The 23,303-nt window shown below is 41.0% G+C and overlaps 1 protein-coding gene across 1 annotated transcript in view; it reads left to right on the forward strand.

The window, feature by feature from the left end:
* LOC139372105 (transmembrane protein 266) overlaps positions 1 to 23,303 on the forward strand; it is a 56,713-nt gene that overhangs the window by 6,963 nt on the left and 26,447 nt on the right. The window contains exon 3 of the mRNA XM_071111985.1: positions 5,452 to 5,646. Within this exon, the coding sequence (XP_070968086.1) occupies positions 5,452 to 5,646 (195 nt within the window). The remainder of the gene's footprint in view (positions 1 to 5,451; positions 5,647 to 23,303) is intronic.

Consider the following 23,303-nt stretch of genomic DNA (forward strand, 5'->3'; position numbering starts at 1 on the left):
TCGTAGACAGCGGGCCTGGAACAGTGTGGTGGTAAGCACTCAAAATGACAATGATACGGATGCCCTCTACATAACATGAGGCTTTGCTGAAGCAGCACTTTGTAATTCTATGACAGACATGGATGGCTTTATTTTACAGTGAGAGCACTGGAAATAATGAGAACACTGTATGAGCAGATGGGAGGTATTTTTAAAAACGTTTCATTTGGGATTGCAGTTTTTATTTACCCCTTGTTACACAAGGTTACGTTAGTCTGCATTTTTTTAATGCTTTCAAATAAATAGCTCTATCTTGTTGAATGTCAGAGTGTGTATTTCTACAGTAAATTGAACAACCTCTACAAAACCACATTTTAATGTGCATGTAATGCTGTATTCAGTGCTAGATTTAATTAAATTGTATATTCTGTTGAGGTCAGCAGTATTTGAGAGGACGAGGATGTTTGTACTTTGAGCACCTTTCCTGCTGCAGACTGCAGTCTACGAACCCAACTATCTGTTCGCAAGAAAAAGGTCCTACAGTTGAAGTCGGAAGTTTACATACACTTAGGTTGGGGTTATTAAAACTCGTTTTTCAACCACTCCACACATATCTTACTTACAAAAAATAGTTTTGTCAAGATGTTTAGGACATCTACTTTGTGCATGACAGAATGAATATTTCCAACAGACAGATTATTTCACTTATATTTCACTGTATCACAATTCCAGTGGGTCAGAAGTTTACATACACTAAATTGACTGTGTCTTTAAACAGCTTGGAAAATTCCAGAAAATGATGTAATGGCTTTAGAAGCTTCTGTTAGGCTAATTGACATCATTTGAGTCAATTGGAGGTGTACGTGTGAATGTATTTCAAGGCCTACCTTCAAACTCAGTGCCTCTTTGCTTGACATCTCGGGGAAAAACAAAAGAAATCAGCCAAGACCTCAGAAAAAAAATTGTAGTCTGGTTCATCCTTGGGAGCAATTTCCAAATGCCTGAAGGTACCACGTTCATCTGTACAAACAATAGTACGCAAGTGTAAACACCATGGGACCACGCAGCCGCCACACCGCTCAGGTCTCCTAGAGATGAACGTACTTTGGTGCAAAAAGTGCAAATCAATCCCAGAACAACAGCAAAGGACCTTGTGAAGATGCTGGAGGAAACAAGTACAAAGGTATCTATATCCACAGTAAAACAAGTCCGATATTGACATAACCTGAAAGGCCGCTCAGCAAGGAAGAAGCCACTGCTACAAAACCGCCATAAAAAAAGCCAGACTACGGTTTGCAACTGCACATGGGGACGAAGATCGTACTTTTTGGAGAAATGTCCTCTGTTCTGATTAAACAAAAATAGAACTGCCATAATGTCCATTGTTGTTTGGAGGGAAAAGGGGGAGGCTTGCAAACCGAAGATCACCATCCCAACTGTGAAGCAAGGGGTGGCAGCATCATGTTGTGGGGGTGTTTTGTTTCAGGAGGGACTGGTGCACTTCACAAAATAGAAGTCCACATGAGGAAGGAATATTATGTGGATATATTGAAGCAGCATCTCAAGACATCAGTCAGGAAGTTAAAGCTTGGTCGCAAATGGGTCTTCTAAATGGATAATGACCCCAAGCATACTTCCAAAGTTGAGGCAAAATGACTTAAGGACATCAAGGTCAAGATATTGGAGTGGCCATCACAAAGCCCTGACCTCAATACTATAGAAAATGTTTGGGCAGAACTGAACAAGAGTGTGCGAGCAAGGAGGCCTACACACCTGACTCAGTTACACCAGCTCTGTCAGGAGGAACGGGCCAAAATTCACCCAACTTATTGTGGAAGGCTACCCGAAACATTGGACCCAAATAAAACAATTTAAAGACAATGCTCCCAAATATTAACTGAGTGTTTGTAAAATTCCCCACTGGAAATGTGATGAAAGAAATAAAAGCTGAAGTAAATCATTCTCTCTACTATTATTCTGGCATTTCACATTCTTAAAATAGTGGTGATCCTAACTGACCTAAGACAGGGAATTTTTACTAAGATTAAATGTCAAGAATTGTGAAAACTGAGTTTAAATGTATTTGACTAAGGTGTATGTAAACTTTCGACTTCAACTGTATATAGAGGACAAGAAATTGAGAGTACTATTTTTTCCCCTAATAGTTTACAATTCTTAATCTTGTCTTTGGTATGCTGTCTTGTAATATACTTGCAGTGTACAAAACATTAGGAACACCTTCCTAATATTGAGTTGCACCCCCTTTTGCCCTCAGAACAGCCTCGATGGCCCATGTTGACTCCAATGCTTCCCACAGTTGTGTCGAATTGGCTGGTTGTCCTTTTGGTGGTGGACCATACTTGATACACATGGGAAACTGTTGAGTGTGAAAAACCCAGTAGAATTGCACTTCTTGACACACTCAAACTGGTGCGCCTGGCACCTACTACCATACCCCAATTCAAAAGCACTTGTATCTTTTGTCTTACCCATTTACCCTCTAAATGGCACACATGCAGTACACAATCAATGTCTCAATTGTCTCAAGGCTTAAAAATCATTATTTAACCTGTCTCCTCCCTTTTATCTACACTGATTGAAGTGGATTTAACAGGTGACATCAATAAGGGATCATAGCTTTCACCTGGATTCACCTGGTCAGTCGAATGTTTTGTACACTCATTGTATGTCCTTTTACATATTTTATCAACATTATCAGGCCAGTCCTTTCATGGTTATACTGTAAGTCAGTATAGTATATAAAGCCTTTCATGGTTATACTGTAAGTCAGTATAGTATATAAAGCCTTTCATGGTTATACTGTAAGTCAGTATAGTATATGAGGCCTTTCATGGTTATACTGTAAGTCAGTATAGTATATGAGTCCTTTCATGGTTATACTGTAAGTCAGTATAGTATATGAGGCCTTTCATGGTTATTCTGTAAGTCAGTATAGTATATGAGGCCTTTCATGGTTATTCTGTAAGTCAGTATAGTATATGAGGCCTTTCATGGTTATACTGTAAGTCAGTATAGTATATAAAGCCTTTCATGGTTATGCTGTAAGTCAGTATAGTATATGAGGCCTTTCATGGATATACTGTAAGTCAGTATAGTATATGAGGCCTTTCATGGTTATACTGTAAGTCAGTATAGTATATAAAGCCTTTCTTCTATCTGTCATTTGCTTTCAGACCTCCAGATTCTGACAATTGTAATCAACTCTATTAATCATTGAATTAGCCAACGCATGGGTGACGTTTGTCATCAATACTCTGAATCCATACTCTGAATCCATACTCTGAATCTTAATTTCAAAAGCTTTTGCTCTACTTTTTTGACAAGCTGCATTAAAATGTCCTCCATCAGACTCAATGAGTTGGACTTGAAAGGTCCAAGTCTCAGCCGGGTATTTTATTTTGATATTTCTATTGATTGTCATGTGGTGATTTATGGCCCAGTGGTGTAAATACACTGGAGGCAGAGCCATGGATGCCTTTTATTCTAGGGGAGTCAATTCTTGGCAATGATTACATTCCAGAAGGAAATGGTCTTAGATATATAGATATATAGATATATATATAGATATATTTTCCTATATTACCTACATTATATTTGTCGTGAGACACTTCTTACATTAGAGCATATGCATTGCACCATGTTCTTTAAACTGGTAAAGTTTGTGTGGTGTGACTATGGGAGGTAGGGCACTCGATGCTCAGGGAGATCTATGTTTAAGCTTCCTTGTTGCATTTGCTAATATTGCATGTCTTTGAAAATATTTCTAGCCTTTGGTGTGCTGGGTGTCCTTGCCTTGCCTGCCAGATGGAACAGCCTGGTCTCATAGAGTAGACGTAACATAGTAAAAGTACATCCGGAACACTCAAAATAGTATGATATGTTGCATTTGGTATGGTTATATATAGACAGAATGTTACTTAAGCCAAAAAACAAATGGAGGGTGGTTGGTCGGGGTGAATGGGTAGGCGTATAACGTGAACGTCTAGCAATCCAAAGGATACGAGTTTGAATGTCATCACGGACAACTTTAGCATTTGAGCTAATTAGCAACTGTTTAACTACTTACTACTATTTAGCTACTTTGTAACTATTTAGCATGATAGCTAACCCTTCCCCTAACCCTAACCTTAACCCTTTTAGCTATCCCTTCCCCTAACCCCAACCCTAACCTTAACCCTTTAACCTAACTCCTAACCTTAACCCTGCCTCTCACCCTAATCCTAACCCTTAGCCTAGCTAGTGTTAGCTAACGTTAGCTACAACAAATTGTAATTCATAACATACATTCACAACATACATTTAGCAAATTCGTTGTACATTTAGCAAATTTCTTACATATCATTCGAATTGTAATTGGTAACATATCATATGAATGCATGATGGACATTCACAAATTAATACATACCATGCGAAACATAACATACCATACCAAAGGGAGTGTCTCAGATTTACATTCAGAATAATACTAAATGCTCTGAGACCAGGTTGGGTGGAATGGAGCAGTATACAAAAGTGCACCAAGCCACCCCCTCCCCAGGATGGCAACAAGCCACTGAAGCGGCCGCTGCACATAATGGAACCTAGTCTCGCCAATGATTGTTTGGAAATGTGATTTTGATGCAGTGAACAGTTTGTGTCTGTCATGACTGATAGCATCTTTGTTTTGCGGCTAGTAAGGAGAGGTGCAAGGGTACAGATAATGTTGGAATGCACTGGCTCTCAATGTTAAGCATGTGTAGTATGTGGGGGCATTCTTCCCTGAGGCAAACACATCCCAGTAGCCAATTGTTAGTTACAGCATCATATCAGTACACTGAAATGCATAGACTTAGTAAGGATTTATAAGAGTACTATTACACCACCCTGTCAGACACTGTGTCTGAAATGATTGTGGGTACCTATGCAGATAAGAAAGCAACCTTTGAAGTAAGCAGGTATGTTAAGTATGAATTAGTCATAAGTCAGTGAAGAGCAGGGGATGTTTTCCTCTCCAGGGCTGACTACAGTACATTAACATTTCATAGGTCTCTCTCTCCCTCTCTCCCTCCCTCTCTCCCTCCTAGTGTGTACACTACTTACCTCCACATATCACCAGGCTGTTAGTCCCCAACTATCTACAGGCTCTCCAGCACAATGTCTTTTGTTCTCTCTGGCTTGTAATCAATGGCCTCCTCCCTTGCTAAGCTCTGGGGTTATTGATGTCTTCACATTGGCTACGCTGTGCAGAGTGCCAAGCAGGTTGGGATTCCTGTTCTCATCTTGCCTGGTTGAGCTGGAGTGAGGATGGGGTCCTACCCACACCTGGGTTTTAGTGTTGAAAATTAATTGAATAGGAGAAATACTCTGAAGTTCTGTTACAATGAGATTGTGAGAAAATATTCATTTGTTTAGTTGCATATATGAGTGCTACTTACAGAGTGTCTATGGTATTCCGTACATTGTGTCCTCCAGGGCCCCTCCCCAGGCCCAGGCCAGAGCCTCAGATCTGGAGGTGATCTCCCAGCAGGTGGAGGAGGACAACCAGTGTCACGCTCCGGTCCAGGTGGTCAGCTTTGCATACAGAGACCTGCCTCTGGCCGCGCTGGACATCTCCCTGGCCGGATCCCAGCTCATCTCCAACCTGGACGAAGAGGACAACAGAGATGGGTAGGTGGACACAGAGATTGTACCTGAAAACATCTCCACTGTGTGTTTGATAATTGTACTATTAGCATAACTGACACAGAACTAAGCACTATCGATATTCTACCTTGACAGAGAAAATGTTTGCCTTCATTCTCTATCATGCTAGTAATAGCTCATCATAATGGTACCTGACATGATACTAAATCACTCAAATTCAAATTCATCATACCGATGGCGAGGGATCCTATGAGGATATGTGTCTGTAAATACTTCAGTATCATCCTTACATTGTGAAGGCATTAACTGATATGCCTGTGAGCCTACACTATTTGTCTCAGTGACATCATTTCTCTTTGCTATAAAAAGATTCCTCCATTCAACATGCACTTTTGGCTCAAAACAAAGAGTTTTGTAAGCATCATATTGTTCCTGAAATGTCAGGCGCTGGTGGCTGTGTTGTCTATGCCCATGGGCCCTGTTTGTCCTGGCCGGACATGTTTCTCACATGGCCCTATCACTGCGCTGCAGGCTGAGTGTGTACAGGACACACCCCCTCTTGTTCTGCCTGTCCTCTCAGGAAGCGTGACTCACAGGCCATTGGCGAATGGTAGTGCGGCTCTCTCATCTATGCAGAGAAAGTAGACCAACACTACAAGCTTCATTAGAGCATCCGCCCGCCATTCCACACCATCCAAGGCCTGCTCTGTTAGCTGACCTCACCACGCACGGCTTGGACCTGGCCCGGCGCAGGGCTCTGTGGGACGCAAGGGGGGACAGATGGGTCCTAGTCCCATGCCACACACCCAGGCCACAGAGTGCAGGAGCTGGCAGCACTGGCATCACTGTGGGCATCTCAGGAGAACATGTCCATATGACACTATCATCCCATGATAGAGCACACAGTGATGTGGTAGTCACGGGATATCAAGTTGCATCTCTAAGGGAATTCAGGAGTCAGGCTTTTATGGTTCAGTCCCTGGCTAAATACAGTAGCTATTTGTTTTGATGAAATTTTCTGGGTTGGAATTATATTTCCCTCCAAGCCTTTTTTCCCTGTAGAGCCATCACACTAATAAGAGAAGATAGAGGTACCAGTGAAGCTGGAGATATGGCATGTTCATTGAACTCTTTAGATTGGAATTTCAGATTTCCAAACCACAGGCATTCCAAGGCCTACTCGTCACCAGAGTTTCACTGTGGGCTCATGTTTCCCTCCATTGGAATCATTTGTGGAAACAGAGAAATATGCAGCCACGTCATGGTTTCTTGTTTACTCTGTGACTCATGTCTGTAGCATTAGAGGAATGACAGAGAGCTAGGTTGGTGTTGCACATTGTCATTCATTACAGTCACTGAAATATGAGTGTACGTTGTTATCCCTACACTTATTTTTAAATGTAACCTTTATTTAACTAGGCAAGTCAGTTAAGAACAAATTCTTATTTACAATGACGGCCTACCCCGGACAAACCCGGACGATGCTGGGCCATTTGTGCACCGCCCTATGGGACTCCCAATCACGGTCGGATGTGATACAGCCTGGATTTAAACCAGGGACTGTAGTGACGCCTCTTGCACTGAGATGCAGTGTCTTAGACTGCTACGCCACTCCTTAACCATTCATATTTTTTCAACCTTGTCTTAATAGATTTAAAAGTAAGCTCTCCAAATAATAATAAAGTGCTTTCTCTAAATGTAGGGTCTTATGTCATGGTCAATATTTGGCATATACACAGGGACTGATTATCTAATGTTGAACATTTTTCCTCATACTACCTCGTTTTTTTTTCTTAGATGTCCTTATAAGATTAGCTTCACAGTTCTACTAAACCAGACTGGCATTCCAGACAATGACTAAACATTATTTTAAACCTGACACAACACATTTCCTATCCCAACACCAAGTATGAACACAAACAGATTATTATTGGTCCACATGATCAAATGTGGGTCTTCATCAACACATGTCTTTATGTGTGATTTAGTTATGTGTTAGTTAGTTATGTGTGATTTAGTTTTTAGGTCTTTAAGTTTCTGAAATCAGGCTGATTGACACTAAATGGAGCCCTTAAAGAGTGCTTGGCTTTGTTGGGCTCTGTATATCAGTGAAACGGAAAAGATAGAGTCTTGGAGTGCATGTGGTAGGTTTTGCATTGTATCTAGCAGCTGCACATGGCTTTCTATCAGCAGACGTGGGCGATTATGTAGGAGGTGGATGTTCTTGCGGACTACAGGGGGCACATGCAGTACTAGCAGATTCAGAGCAGTGGTGAGCTCTGGATTTATTAATAGACTCCTGGATGGAGCTACCTTCTTGCCCAGAACATGCTAGAGACTACGGTGATGTGGCCTGCTGCTTTCCTCTCCCATCACCTTATTTAACTCTTCTGATTAACCTGTCGTATGCTTTTGTCATGCTATGACGTTCAGCTTCTGAAAATCATCATCACAGGGTTGTGACTTTCAAACCTTAGACCATAGAAAGGCAGATCCCAGCCTGTTGTTGGTCAAATTGTACTACACACTTACAGTCTGGTTGTTACAGACTATTTAGCAGTTTGTGAGTGGAACCGGATTATGTATGGTCGTTTGGTAGAGATGTGCAGCTGCATTAAGGTGAATCTGTGAGAGTGATGCCCTCTTAGTGACCTATATGGTGGGTTGACCCCTCAGACCAAGACTCAGTAGAGTCCAGGAGCATAATTTCTAAACGTTGCGCATGTACAAAATATACCACAGTACATGCGTTGGAATTTAGAAAAACTAAACTTGCTGGGAGAATATCCTTGCCTCCATGCAGACTTTAGACCATGCGTACGCACATTTTTCTTAAAAATTGTATTGCAGGCAGGCAAGTAAGTATTTTGTGCGAATGGGGCATAGGATGAGACACTTATTCATAAAACATTAAAAAAGGAAAACATAATAACAAGTTGCAGCCATTTGCCATTAGTGAGTAGAGAGAAAATCTATGCGTGTTTATTTTTGGAATCTAAAGTAATTAGACATAGGAATGTATTTCCTATTTATTTTATTTTCATAACCATTGCAGAATAAATTCCTCACCTTTTCTGGCCGTGATGGGTTCATATTCCCGAAGTAGCCATACAACGAATTACCATGCACATCTCTCATTTGGGCCTAGTAGCCTTGTAAAAAGGCTAGGTATTTCAAGTTTTGCTGTATGCGATCCCATAGACAGCGCGGTTTATAATGCACCGAATTTAACAGGTGGACAGACAGTTGACCTTTTACATTGAAGTATACATGTATGCTACTACTGTAAGTACTGTAATAAAAAAAATACACTAGCCTAGTCAATGTTTCAGAATTCAGTCCAGCAGATTCAGGTTGGGGGAGAAAGTTGATGCAAAACAATGTGGAATTCAAAACGTTCTTCTGACAGGTCCACAGCAATTGTATTTTCTTTCAGAAACTGTCACAGTCCTTTGCATAATACAGAATAGGTTAGTGCAAAAGATTAAAAGATTCTGCCAACAGCTCCAAAAACATTAGATAAAGGGACATAACTCCAACAGCTCCAAATTATACAGCATTCTTGTCACCATAAAAGGTGAATGGTGGGTTTTTTCCAGGTGGAGTTATAATGCTCATTCACGAGCGCACAGTTTAACACATTAACAAAAAAAAATGTTAGGGGTGGATCAGCTTAATATTGTAGAAAGATTATTGCTTCCATCAATGTAATTGTCTGCATCATTTCCAATCCCCCATATCTTTTTTGGTAAATATATATATATATCCATATACTGTATATACACACACATATGCATACATATACACATATATACATACACATACCAAATATAGATATACATACTTTTTTGAGAATATACCTTTATTGTTCCCTGCAAACCCTAACACCGTTCCCCCAATTGGAGTAAACTAATAAACAATAACACTTAGGCTTCTACCTTCAGTTTATACATCTTATACGCATTTTACAGACACAATCTATTTTACAATAGTTACATTTAGTTTGTTTTTAGTCCTTCCTCTATATCTGATATCCATCCAGTTTGATTTCTATTTGTAACTGTGCTATTTCACCAAATTCCTGAACCTATATACATTTTACAGACCCCGTATGTTTTACATTGGTTATCTTGTTATTAGTCCCACCCTTCAGCTCCATTCAACCCCTCCCATCGAGCTCTCAACATCATCCATTTTGGATTTCTATTTGCCATATATTTTTCAACTGTGCTGTGATGCTTCACAAAAGTACTGAACCTTTCTATTCTCATAGCTTCTACAGATTGTGAATTAAAAATAAAATGTTTTTCTATTCCCAACTATTTTGCAATTTAAATGGGACAGCTGTCAGTTTTTTGGTCCTTAAATGAAATTGGTATATGTTTTTATTTATCACACTTTTCTTTAACCATTTATGTTCTTTTATGCAGGGCTGACAAACAAGTGTCTTACTTTTTTCCCCTTCTATTTGCCTCTTCCATTTTTGTGGTGATGCTGCAATTAGTTGGTTGTAATTTTGGGTAGAGCAGACATTTCCATATGTCTGTGTTAGCTGCATGTGTGACATAACTCCACCAGTCCTATTTATGATATCATTCACTAAAATTATTGTAAAAAATTAAATGTCTTCGAAAAAAAATTATTTTTTATACATTTGTATATTTGAGTTTAACCACAATATTTGTTGTATTATTTTCTCTGTTTTTTTCCAGGTGGATTAAACTGAAATTGCAACCAACTTTCTAAGGCTTGTTTAGATTATTTCCTTTTCAAATAACCGAAAGTGAGCAGGTGTAATCTGAATAGAGGGAAAAAGGCCATTCTTAAAAATGGGATGAGACATTCCTACCAATTTACTTGAGAACCAGTTTGGATTTAAGTATAACTTTTGTATGACTGATGCCTTTCGTGAGATGCTTTAATATTTAATAATTTCTGCCCTCCGAATTCATATTCGTTATATAAATAAGCCCTTTTAATTTTGTCTGGCTTGCCATTCTAAGTCAAATGTAATATTTTTTGTTGTAGGCAAAACCATAAGCAAATAGGTAAACTGTGATATGACTAAAGAGTTAATCAGAGAGTTAATCAGGGTGATTTTTCCACAAATGGACATGTATTTTAATTTCCATGGTAGCAAGATCTTATCTATTTTTGCTAACTTTCTATAAAAATGTATTGAAGTGAGATCATTTATTTCTTTTGGGATTTGTATACTGAGTATGTCCACATCTCCATCAGACCATTTAATTGGTAAATTACATGGTAATGTAAAAGAAATGTAGTGATCCAATACGTAATATACACTTATGTAAAAGTACACTTATCATAATTTGGTTTTAATCCAGAGAGGATAGCAAAAGTATCCAGATCCTCTATAAGGCCGTGGAAGGATTTTAGTTGTGGTTTTAAAATAAAAGATGAATCATCAGCATACAATGGCACCTTTGTTTTTAAGCCACGGATTTCTAATCCCTTAATATTATTGTTGTATCTAATTTTAACAGTTAACATTTCGATGGCAATAATAAATAGATATGCCGATAGTGGACAACCTTGTTTTACTCCTCTAGATAGTTTAAAACTTTCTGAGATGTAGCCATTATTTACTATTTTATATAAGAGATTCCACAAAATTGAAATATTCTAGGCATTTATATATAAACTCCAGTCATACTTTATCGAAAGCCTTTTCAAAATCAGCTATGAAAACTATCGGGGACCTGGTGTCCCCGATTTTTCATAGATTTCTATTGTTTCCAGTACTTGTCTTATATTATTGCCAATGTACCGATCATGTGAAAAACCTGTCTGATTAGTATGAATAATATCTGATAATACTTTTTTAATTCTATGCACCAAGCAGTTTGCTAGGATTTTTGCATCACAACACTGAAGTGTAAGAGGCATCCAATTTTTAAAATGGACTGGATCTTTATATTTACCACTTGGGTCCTGTTTCAGTAATAATGATATTAGACCTTCTTGTTGTGTGTCCGATAATCTACCGTTTATATAGGAGGGGTTAAAACATGCTAATAATGGTCCTCTGAGTATATCAAAAAAAGTTTGGTATACTTCTACAGGTATGCCATCCAGCCCTGGAGTTTTCCCAACATTAAAGGCTTTAACTGCATCAAGAAGTTCCTCCTCTGTAATTTGGCCTTTACATTTGTCTTTCTGTAAAGATGTTAATTTTACATTATTATTAGGGAAAAAATCCATACAATTAACTTCGGTTAGTGGAGATGGAGGAGACTGAAACGAAAACATAATCTTGAAGTACTTTACTTCCTCTTTCAAAATATCATTCGGTGAGTCGTGAGTGAACCCATCATTTGTAACAAGTTTCAATAAAAAAAATTGGTAGCATTTCTATATTGAAGATTGAAAAGTAATTTGGTGCATTTTTCAACATATTCCATCCAGTTCGCTTTATTTTTATAATATAGTATGACACTTGATCTTTCTTGAATAAGTTCCTCTATTTCTTTTTGTTTATCCTCTAACTTATTCTTTGCCTCTATGGTACAGTTTTTATTGCGATCTAACCTTACTGTTAGTCCTTCAATTTCCTTTGTTAATATGGACTCTGTTGATCTAAATTGCTTTTGTTTTATAGTACTGAATTGCATGGCCTCTAAAGGCACATTTAAAAGTGTCCCATACAATAAGGAGATCTGCTGTACCTATGCAATGTCTGAAAAAGTCAGTTATAAATTATTCTGTCCTAGTTCTAAACAAGTTATCATCTAGAAGGCTTTGATTAAATTACCAATATCCTCGCACACGAGGAAATTCTGTAAGAGTAATATATATGCCAATTATGTGATGATCCGACCGCATTCAGTTTAACACAGTTTTACTACGGGTCTGATTTTGGCGTGCGCCAAGTTTTTAAATGTCAATATTTTTAGAAATACGTATTATTTTCAGAAATGGGGCATGCATTTATTTAGTGTAAAATTCATGCAACGGTTATAAATGAGGCCCCAGACCACTCCAGAGCTACCAGTGGGGCCAGGGCTCCTTTCTGAGCTGCCAACCCAGGCCCACAACCCCTCTGGGTATATCATCGTCAAGATCAGCATGCCACCCATAGTCCCAAGCTTCCAGCAGCAGGAACAGCAGCATATGCCACTGATCTCAACGGGCCAGTGTGATGAGCTGCAGCAATGGCAGATGGTTCATGTGGGTCAACCTGGTATTGTGACTGGAGGAGAGCGAGAGAGGAGGGACTCTCACCCTGCTCCCACCATCCCATTCATTCAGAAAGATGCCTGCCAAAGATTAGTGTGAAATGGCTCCATTTGATGAATGTGGACTGTTCTCCATGGTGGAGGTGGAATGACTGACTCTGTGGTGTGCTGGATCTGCAGTGAGACGCACAGGGCTGATACATACAGTGATGGTGAGAAGTATGGTATTAGATTAGTTTACACATGGCCAGACTCGTGCAGGGTAGATTGATTACAAATTTGCTCTGAGTGCCCTACTGGCATCAAGTCCTCCGGCTACTTATCCTGTAACAGTTGAGACATGACTGTTGCTCAGCAAAAATGATACAAACGATGCAGTTAATGATGCACTCACTTGTACATTTCAACAGACAGTAGAATTAAGATTGAAGTGATATGAACACCACAGAATGTAAGAATACAGTACAGAATGAATTTGGACTGAATCTTGGCAGGAGCAATATACACTGCTCAAAAAAATAAAGGGAACACTTAAACAACACAATGTAACTCCAAGTCAATCACACTTCTGTGAAATCAAACTGTCCACTTAGGAAGCAACACTGATTGACAATAAATGTCACATGCTGTTGTGCAAATGGAATAGACAACAGGTGGAAATTATAGGCAATTAGCAAGACACCCCCAATAAAGGAGTGGTTCTGCAGGTGGTGACCACAGACCACTTCTCAGTTCCTATGCTTCCTGGCTGATGTTTTGGTCACTTTTGAATGCTGCCGGTGCTTTCACTCTAGTGGTAGCATGAGACAGAGTCTACAACCCACACAAGTGGCTCAGGTAGTGCAGCTCATCCAGGATGGCACATCAATGCGAGCTGTGGCAAGAAGGTTTGCTGTGTCTGTCAGCGTAGTGTCCAGAGCATGGAGGCGCTACCAGGAGACAGGCCAGTACATCAGGAGACGTGGAGGAGGCCGCAGTAGGAGGGCAATAACCCAGCAGCAGGACCGCTACCTCCGCCTTTGTGCAAGGAGGAGCAGGAGGAGCACTGCCAGAGCCCTGCAAAATGACCTCCAGCAGGCCACAAATGTGCATGTGTCTGCTCAAACGGTCAGAAACAGACTCCATGAGGGTGGTATGAGGGCCCGACGTCCACAGGTGGGGGTTGTGCTTAGAGCCAAACACCGTGCAGGACGTTTGGCATTTGAGAAGAGAAGATTGGCAAATTCGCCACTGGCGCCCTGTGCTCTTCACAGATGAAAGCAGGTTCACACTGAGTACATGTGACAGATGTGACAGAGTCTGGAGACGCAGTGGAGAACGTTCTGCTGCCTGCAACATCAAATAAAATTAAATTAAATGTATATAGCCCTTTGTACATCAGCTGATATCTCAAAGTGCTGTACAGAAACCCAGCCTTAAACCCCAAACAGCAAGCAATGCAGGTGTAGAAGCACGGTGGCTAGGAAAAACTCCCTAGAAAGGCCAAAACCTAGGAAGAAACCTAGAGAGGAACCAGGCTATATGGGGTGGCCAGTCCTCTTCTGGCTGTGCCAGGTGGCGATTATAACAGAACATGGCCAAGATGTTCAAATGTTCATAAATGACCAGCATGGTCAAATAATAATAATCACAGGCAGAACAGTTGAAACTGGAGCAGCAGCACGGCCAGGTGGACTGGGGACAGCAAGGAGTCATCATGTCAGGTAATCCTGAGGCATGGTCCTAGGGCTCAGGTCCTCCGAGAGAGAGAAAGAAAGAGAGAAAGAGAGAATTAGAGAGAGCATACTTAAGTTCACACAGGACACCGAATAGGACAGGAGAAGTACTCCAGATATAACAAACTGACCCTAGCCCCCGACACATAAACTACTGCAGCATAAATACTGGAGGCTGAAACAGAAGGGGTCAGGAGACACTGTGGCCCCAACCGATGACACCCCCGGACAGGGCCAAACAGGAAGGATATAACCCCACCCACTTTGCCAAAGCACAGCCCCCACACCACTAGAGGGATATCTTCAACCACCAACTTACCATCCTGAGACAAGGCCGAGTATAGTCCATAAAGATCTCCGCCACGGCACAACCCAAGGGGGGGGGCGCCAACCCAGACAGGAAGATCACATCAGTGACTCAACCCACTCAAGTGACGCACCCCTCTTAGGGACGGTATGAAAGAGCCCTAGTAAGCCAGTGACTCAGCCCCTGTAATAGGGTTAGAGGCAGAGAATCCCAGTGGAAAGAGGGGAACCGGCCAGGCAGAGACAGCAAGGGTGGTTCGTTGCACCAGAGCCTTTCCGTTCACCTTCACACTCCTGGGCCAGACTACACTCAATCATATGACCCACTAAAGAGATGAGTCTTCAGTAAAGACTTAAAACTTCTTGCTCCTACTTGAGACGCAGATGTCTCAACTAGGCACCTGGAAATGCAAATGCGCTACGCTAAATGCTAAATGTACTCGTTAAAACTCAAACGTTCATCAAAACACACATGCAGGGTATTGAATTAAAGCTACACTCGTTGTGAATCTAGCCAACAAGTCAGATTTTTAAAATGCTTTTCGGCGAAAGCATGAGAAGCTATTATCTGATAGCATGCACCCCCCAAAATACCAGCACGACACGTAAACAACAGATTTTGCGGTAGCCGGCGCTACCCAAAGCGCAGAAATAAAATATAAAACATTCATTACCTTTGATGATATTCTTTGTTGGCACTCCTATATGCCCCATAAACATCACTATTGGGTCTTTTTTTCGATTAAATCGGTCCATTATTACCCAAAATAGCCATCTATGGAAGCTGTGTAAATCAGAAAAAAACATAGTTTTAAAACGCAGCGTCATTTTTTTAAATTAAAAAAGTCGACGATAAACTTTCACAAAACACTTCGAAATACTTTTGTAATCCAACTTTAGGTATTAGTAAATGTTTATAATCTATCAAAATGATTACAGGGCGATGTGTATTCAATAGCTCCTCGTCTTCAAATCAATGGCTGCCAATGTGCACTTCAAAACATCCTGGCGGAGACCGGAAGAAATGGAATCCAGTTAGTTGGATTTACCAACAAAAAACTCCCCGGAAAATGACGACAATGGCGACATCGTGTGGAATCTGTAGGAATTGCATGCAGGTCCATAATTAATTTTGTGCCCTTTTAACAACCCATGAAAGTGACGCATTGATATTATTTTTAGCTTTCAGTGAGCAGTTTTTCTTGCGCTTTTCGATGAAACACACGATCTGTTATAGTCACAGCCGTGATTTAACCAGTTTTAGAAACTTCAGAGTGTTTTCTATCCACACATACTAATCATATGCATATACTATATTCCTGGCATGAGTAGCAGGACGCTGAAAAGTTGCGCGATTTTTAACAGAATGTTTGAAAAAGGAGGGGGTAGGATGAAGAGGTTTAAAGGTTGAGACCGAGTTTGCGTCTTTCACATGGGTAGGCAGACCATTCCATAAAAATGGAGCTCTATAGGAGAAAGCCCTGCCTCCAGCTGTTTGCTTAGAAATTCTAGGGACAATTAGGAGGCCTGCGTCTTGTGACCATAGCGTACGTGTAGGTATGTACGGCAGGACCAAATCAGAGAGATAGGTAGGAGCAAGCCCATGCAATGCTTTGTAGATTAGCAGTAAAACTTTGAAATCAGCCCTTGCCTTGACAGGAAGCCAGTGTAGGGAGGCTAGCACTGGAGTAATATGATCAAACATCCTCCAGCATGACCGGTTTGGCGGTGGGTCAGTCATGGTGTGGGGTGGCATTTCCTCCATGTGCTCGCCAGAGGTAGCCTGACTGCCATTAGGTACCGAGATGAGATCCTCAGACCCCTTGTGAGACCATATGCTGGTGCGGTTGGCCCTGGGTTCCTCCTAATGCAAGACAATGCTAGACCTCATGTGGCTGGAGTGTGTCAGCATTTCCTGCAAGAGGAAGGCATTGATGCTATGGACTGGCCCGTCCGTTCCCCAGACCTGAATCCAATTGAGCACATCTGGGACATCATGTCTCGCTCCATCCACCAACACCACGTTGCATCACAGACTGCCCAGAAGTTGGCAGATGCTTTAGTCCAGGTCTGGGAGGAGATCCAACAGGAGACCATCCGCCACCTCATCAGGAGCATGCCCAGGCGTTGTAGGGAGGTCATACAGGCACGTGGAGGCCACACACACTACTGAGCCTCATTTTGACTTGTTTTAACGACATTACATCAAAGTTGGATCAGCCTGTAGTGTGGTTTTCCACTTTAATTTTGAGTGTGACTCCAAATCCAGACCTCCATGGGTTGATGAATTTGATTTCCATTGATAATTCTTGTGTGATTTTGTTGTCAGCACATTCAACTATGTAAAGAAAAAGTATTTAATAATAATATTTCATTCATTCAGATCTAGGATGTGTTATTTTAGTGTTCCCTTTATTTTTTTGACCAGTGTATATCAGCAGAAGCCAGAGTCATATTCTACCTATCTGGTATCGGTAGATGGATTTCTGAAAAGAGTAGAGGGGAGTCAAACACACAGAAGAACAGTCCTCTCCATCAAATTGGCTGTGCAGCAGGTACCACATGACGGGTAGCACAATAGATTACATTTAAGGCCTTGGTTTGAGGATTTGTTAATATTCACAGACATGCAAAGGGCTAGATTGCTTTTTGGGCTGAGAGCAAAAGAGTTCAAGTGTCCTGGTGAAAACTCTTTCTTCGGAACTAGCCTGTCTGCTGCACTGCAGATGTAGGCCGATCCATCTTCATTTACCTTATATTAAAAGCCTATTTCTTCAGCAAAGAATAGGCTAAATCCGTTTTGGCACTAAGCTCACTATGTCATGGTACAGGTGTGCAAAAAGAATCTCCAAGTTATGTTGCATTTCAAAAACATTCAGCATCATAGGAGTTTAAGATTTAGTGTAGGCTTGCTTCCTGTAACGGGTGCACGTGTCAGAATGACTGGCAGTCGCATGTTACTGTATATTTACAGAAGTCCAATTAGAGATGGATGATAAACATTTCAAATCCCACATATTCCAACCTGTCACATGTGCTCCCTCTCTGGCCTCGAGGTCACCAGGCTACTCGTTATGGTGCACACCTGTCACCAGCGGTACGGGCATAATGACACTCACCTGGACTCCATCACCTCCTCGATTACCTGCCCTTTATATGTCACTCCCTTTGGTTTCTTCCCCAGTCGTCATTGTTGCTGTTTCTATTCCAGTGTCACGCCTGTGCGTTGTTTGTGGTTCTTGTTTTGGATTTAGTTGTTTATTTATTAAAACACTCACTCCCTGAACTTGCTTCCCGACTCTCAGCGCACATCGTTACACTACCAAATTGACTTGGACTTTTCATTGTATAAATCCCTGCAAAGTATTTACCAATTCCCCTGGTGTTAGTGTGATGAATTGTTAATAAATGCGGAACCTCTCAGATGTTCAATTGATTACCTGTGATAGCAGCAGAAGCCATATTCAGCATATTTAGTACTTTGTTGGTTTTCCTCTCTCAGGGACTGATTCTAATGGCTGTGATGATGACACAGAGGATTCAGCAGTGGTCTCAGGGATTCCGCCAGTTGTTACATTGACATTTGTAATGATTTTAAAACAATAGAGTGCAATTGGAAAGCAATGCCTTTAAGAGCTTGGATAGGTAGTGGGTTTGTCAGGAAAAGACAGCAAGAAGCCTTTGCAGACAAGGAAAGAACTTCCCCAAACTAAAGTTAGCTGCAAGCTCACAGTGCTAGTCCATTTTCCTCTGCCTATGCATGCTGAGTTCAGCAGATTGGTGTGAATTGGTTGGAGTTTCTACATGGAGAACCCATAGAGCCATGAAGTTATTAGAACAGAGGGAGAAATATTGGACAGGCTTGGACAGGTTTAACAATCACTTCTTTTGTTGGTAGAAATATCTCACATCTACCTCATTACCATATATTTACAGGTTTTAAAATTGAGAGAACAACAGGGCTGGCCCAAGCCATTTTCAAACTGATTTACTTTTTGGAATCGACGGTAATGGTGACTGCAGCCATTGGTCTGGTTCCTAATGCCTTGGAGTTTTTCTAGAGAGCAGACTGGTTCTGGTGAAAATGTGCAATTGAGACATCAAGCGCTTTGATCAATTTCAGAACATTGGCACAGCACACCCGGTTCAGAGCTCCCAATTTAGCCCTTTTCATACTTATACTCTGGATTCAATGGAGCTTTTCTTAAAACTGAGTGTGTGAGGATGTTGGTCTACTGTTGCCTCATTCATTCATGGGTGAAGTAGGCCAAATGCTGCTCTTGTCAATTTCCTTTTTTTTGCCATCAAACCTGCCTACTTCTCACTTAAAATGTAGTTGTGTTTCATTTCCAAGTTGTTTTTTTACACCAGAAGGTGTAACACAGCATTATAATACAACGTTACATTTGGACATTTCCAAATGCAAAAACCTGCTAATGTGTGTCATCTTTAGTAAAAGTACAATAATGACAAATTACAACAGAAATAATGTATTTATTTAATGTTACAATATTTAATGTTAATGTTTTTCAGAGGAAAGCAAAAAAACAGAAACTCATTAAAGCCCTTATGGAATAAACATGAAAATTCTCCCTGATCTCTTTTATAAGACAATCGAGCAAGCACCTGGAAAAAACACAAATTATCAACATATATCAATTAATAATGAAATGTTACTTTTAAGGTTTACTGACAATAGGCCCAGTGCTAAAATACCTGTAAACCAAAGTGAGTTATCACAAAAGATAAGAGGCAACGTACCTCATAGTAAACGTTTAGCAATGATGGAAAAGTTAAATAAAATACTTTTTTAACATTTAAAGTTCTTACAGATGTAGGATCTTAATTTGAGCCAGTTTTCTACAGCTAGTAAATAATCCTGCAGCAACAAAAAAATAGAATTATAAGTCATGGACATCTTTGTAGAGGTTGCTACATTTTTTGTCAAGGCAAATCAAGTCATGACGTTTGAAAGTGGAGATGTTAAACTTTAGAAGCGTTTTTAAAACTCGATTACACTACAAGTTTACTTGTATTCTCAGACAAGTAAATTCTCAGAAACAAACGAGTGTGTGATCAAATTAAGAACCTACATCTGTACATGGTAAATGTCATCTTGGTACTGGAGGCACATATCTTGGAGACTGGACAAGAAGCAGGTACGATTGGGGCAGCAAAGATCCAGAAACTGAACAGGGTCACAGGCAGAGCAGGACTGGGGGCCTGGGGTTGGACAGGCCAGGCACCAAGCCAGGCAGGGAGGGGTTGACGTCAGGCAGGTGGGTGCTACCTAGAGGGGCTCGGAGCCCCTCATACAGTGGGAATGAATCAGAAAAGAGTAACATTGAGTTAGTGGCAACGGGGCCAACAATCATACTCATCAATAACCATGAGACTACAGGCAGTACAGAATAGAAGACAGCTGCTACATATAGTGCATTCAGAAAGTATTCAGACCCCTTGACTTTTTCCACATTTTGTTACATTACAGCATTATTCTAAAATTAATAAAATAAAATATGTTCATCTATGTTCACAGAATACCCCATAATGACAAAGTGAAAACAGGTTTAGAAATGTTTGTAAATGTATTAAAAATGAAAAACAGAAATACCTTATTTACATAAGAATTCAGACCATTTGCTATGAGACTCGAAATTGAGCTCAGGTGCATCCTGTTTCCATTGATCATCCTTGAGATGTTTCTACAACTTGATTAGAGTCCACCTGTGGTAAATTCAACTGACTGGACATGATTAGGAAAGGCATACACCTTTCTACATAAGATCCCACAGTTGACAGTGCATGTCAAAGCAAAAACCAAGCCATGGGGTCGAAGGAATTGTCCGTAGAGCTCCGAGACAGGATTGTGTCGAGGCACAGATCTGGGGAAGGGTACCAAAACAATTCTACAGCAATGAAGGTCCCTAAGAACACAGTGGCCTCGATTATTCTTAAATGGAAGAAGTTTGGAACCACATAGCCTCTCCTAGAGCTGGCCACCTGGCCAAACTGAGCAATCGGGGGAGAAGGGCCTTGGTCAGGGAGATGAGCAAGAACCCGATGCTCACTCTGAAAAAGCTACAGAGTTCCTCTGTGGAGATGGGAGAACCTTCCAGAAGAACAGCCATCTCTGCAGCACTCTACCGATCAGGCCTTTATGGTAGAGTGGCCAGATGGAAGCCACTCCTCAGTAAAAGGCACATGGCAGCCCGCTTGATGTTTGCCAAAAGGCACCTAAAGGACTCTCACACCATGAGAAACAAGATTCTCTGGTCTGATGAAACCAAGATTGAACTCTTTGGCCTGAATGCCAAGCATCACATCTGGATGAAATCTGGCACACTCCCTACGGTGAAGCATGATGGTAGCAGCATCATGGACTGGGAGACTAGTCAGGATTGCGGGAAAGATGAACGGAGCATAGAACAGAGATCCTTGATGAAAACCTGCTCCAGTGCACTCAGGACCTCAGACTGCGGCGAAGGTTCACCTTCCAACAGGACAACGACCCTAAGTACACAGCCAAGACAACGCAGGAGTGGCTTCAGGATAAGTCTATGAATGTCCTTGAGTGGCCCAACTAAGCTCGGACATGAACTCAGTCAAACATCTCTGGAGAGACCTGAAAATAGCTGTGCAGCCACGCTTCCCATCCAATCTGGCAGAGCTTGAGTGGATCTGCAGAGAAGAATGGGAGAAACTCCCCAAATACAGGTGTACCAAGCTTGTAGCGTTATACCCAAGAAGACTCAAGGCTGTAATCGCTGCCAAAGGTGATTCAACAAGTACTGAGTAAAGGGTCTGAATATTTACGTAAATGTAATATTTCAGTTTATTGTTAATAAATGGAAAAACATTTCTAAAAACCGGTTTTTGCTTTGTCATTCTGGGGTATTGTGTGTAGATGGATGATTTATTTATCAATTTTAGAATAAGGCTGTAACTTAACAAAATGTGGGAAAAGTCTATTCTGACTGAACAACAAAAGCAATACTGAAACCTCAGGCAGTACGCTTAAAATATAGTAGACAGTGCTAACCTAAGTCACTCCGTAAAAATAAATCAATAGAAAAACTTTAAACATGCTTCCTCTTCCAAGAAAAGGAATACAGTGAAAACGCAGCTCATTCAAGACATGCACACACCCTTGTTGTAAAGAGTCAAAATAAAAAAAAATAAAAAACACATTACAAGGGGTTAAATGCTAATGTTGTTGCCGGTACGCGAATCCCTCTCACCATGATCGAGTGCAGCAACTGTAACCGCTGGCCAGAAAAAACATTGACTCTCATTGAAGAGCAGTTGGCGGACAGATTCAGCGTCAGATTAAAATGTGAGGGCAATCTGGCTGCAACATGTCACACCATTTATTGAGTTGATTAGGCTGGCTGGGCAGGCGTTCCCTTTCTCCCTCATCGCTCCATGTATGTCCCTGCTGAAGCCCGTGCTTTGAGGAAGAGGACCATACTTCCCCATTAGTAGACGTGTAGCTGCACTCCCCTGCTAGAATCTTTAAACGAGCTCCAGGCCCAGTTGTAGGAGAAACGTAGGGAAGTCAAGCTTCAAGACATCAAACACATCCAAATGAGCCACTGCATGTGGCAGTCTAACAGCAATTCAGAGGGGCTACATGGTAATGTCAGCACTCAAACCCTGGTCATCAGGTCCGAGGGCAGCAACTATGTCCGAGAGCAGCGATTGTGTCCAAGGACAGCCAACATGGCCAATGGCTCAGTAAAAGTGAACTCTGTTGGGAGAGCAGTTTGTGATCATAAAAATATCTGATTTGTTACAGTATTCATTACACATGGCAAATAAAAAGAAAATGTCTTACCTCACACATCCAACACTCATCTTTGACTTGACAGGCTGATAGAAGATTCATGGCTTCTGGCTGAGTTGATGATTCAGATGAGACACTTCATGGTCCCCACTTCGTTTGTCCTCTCCAGAGTTACTACCGTAGCCATATCATCCTCCAATGGGGACTGCAAGAGCTTCACATCTGAACCTACCAACAAGATACAATTTGAATAAACATTACAGTTTGAAGACTCACTGTGCTACACACTGTCAGTGGAAGGTGTCATTCCAAGAGGTGGCCTTTGCACAAAAAGTCATGACAACTCCGTATGTGACATCCCATCCCAACGGGGGCTTATGTTGAAAAATCCTAAATGCTTTTTACAGTGTAACATACACTGTAATTTGAGGAAAAATGCTGCTTTAAAAGTTAATAAATGTACAATTTTTTTCAATTGCTAACATGCATTGGTCAAACCTGAAGTCACATTGTCAAAACTCTTCACACAGTCAGCGAAACAGAAGTGTATGTGGACCAAACTGTGAATCATTTTTCATTGCTTTCACACAAAATGTATTCAATGACCACATTCTCTGAAATCCATGAACTTTTCTCATTCATACTCCACCACCTGCAAAACTATATATTTGCAGC

The sequence above is a fragment of the Oncorhynchus clarkii genome, chromosome 2, assembly GCF_045791955.1.
Source record: "Oncorhynchus clarkii lewisi isolate Uvic-CL-2024 chromosome 2, UVic_Ocla_1.0, whole genome shotgun sequence".
Classification (NCBI taxonomy): Eukaryota; Metazoa; Chordata; class Actinopteri; order Salmoniformes; family Salmonidae; genus Oncorhynchus; species Oncorhynchus clarkii.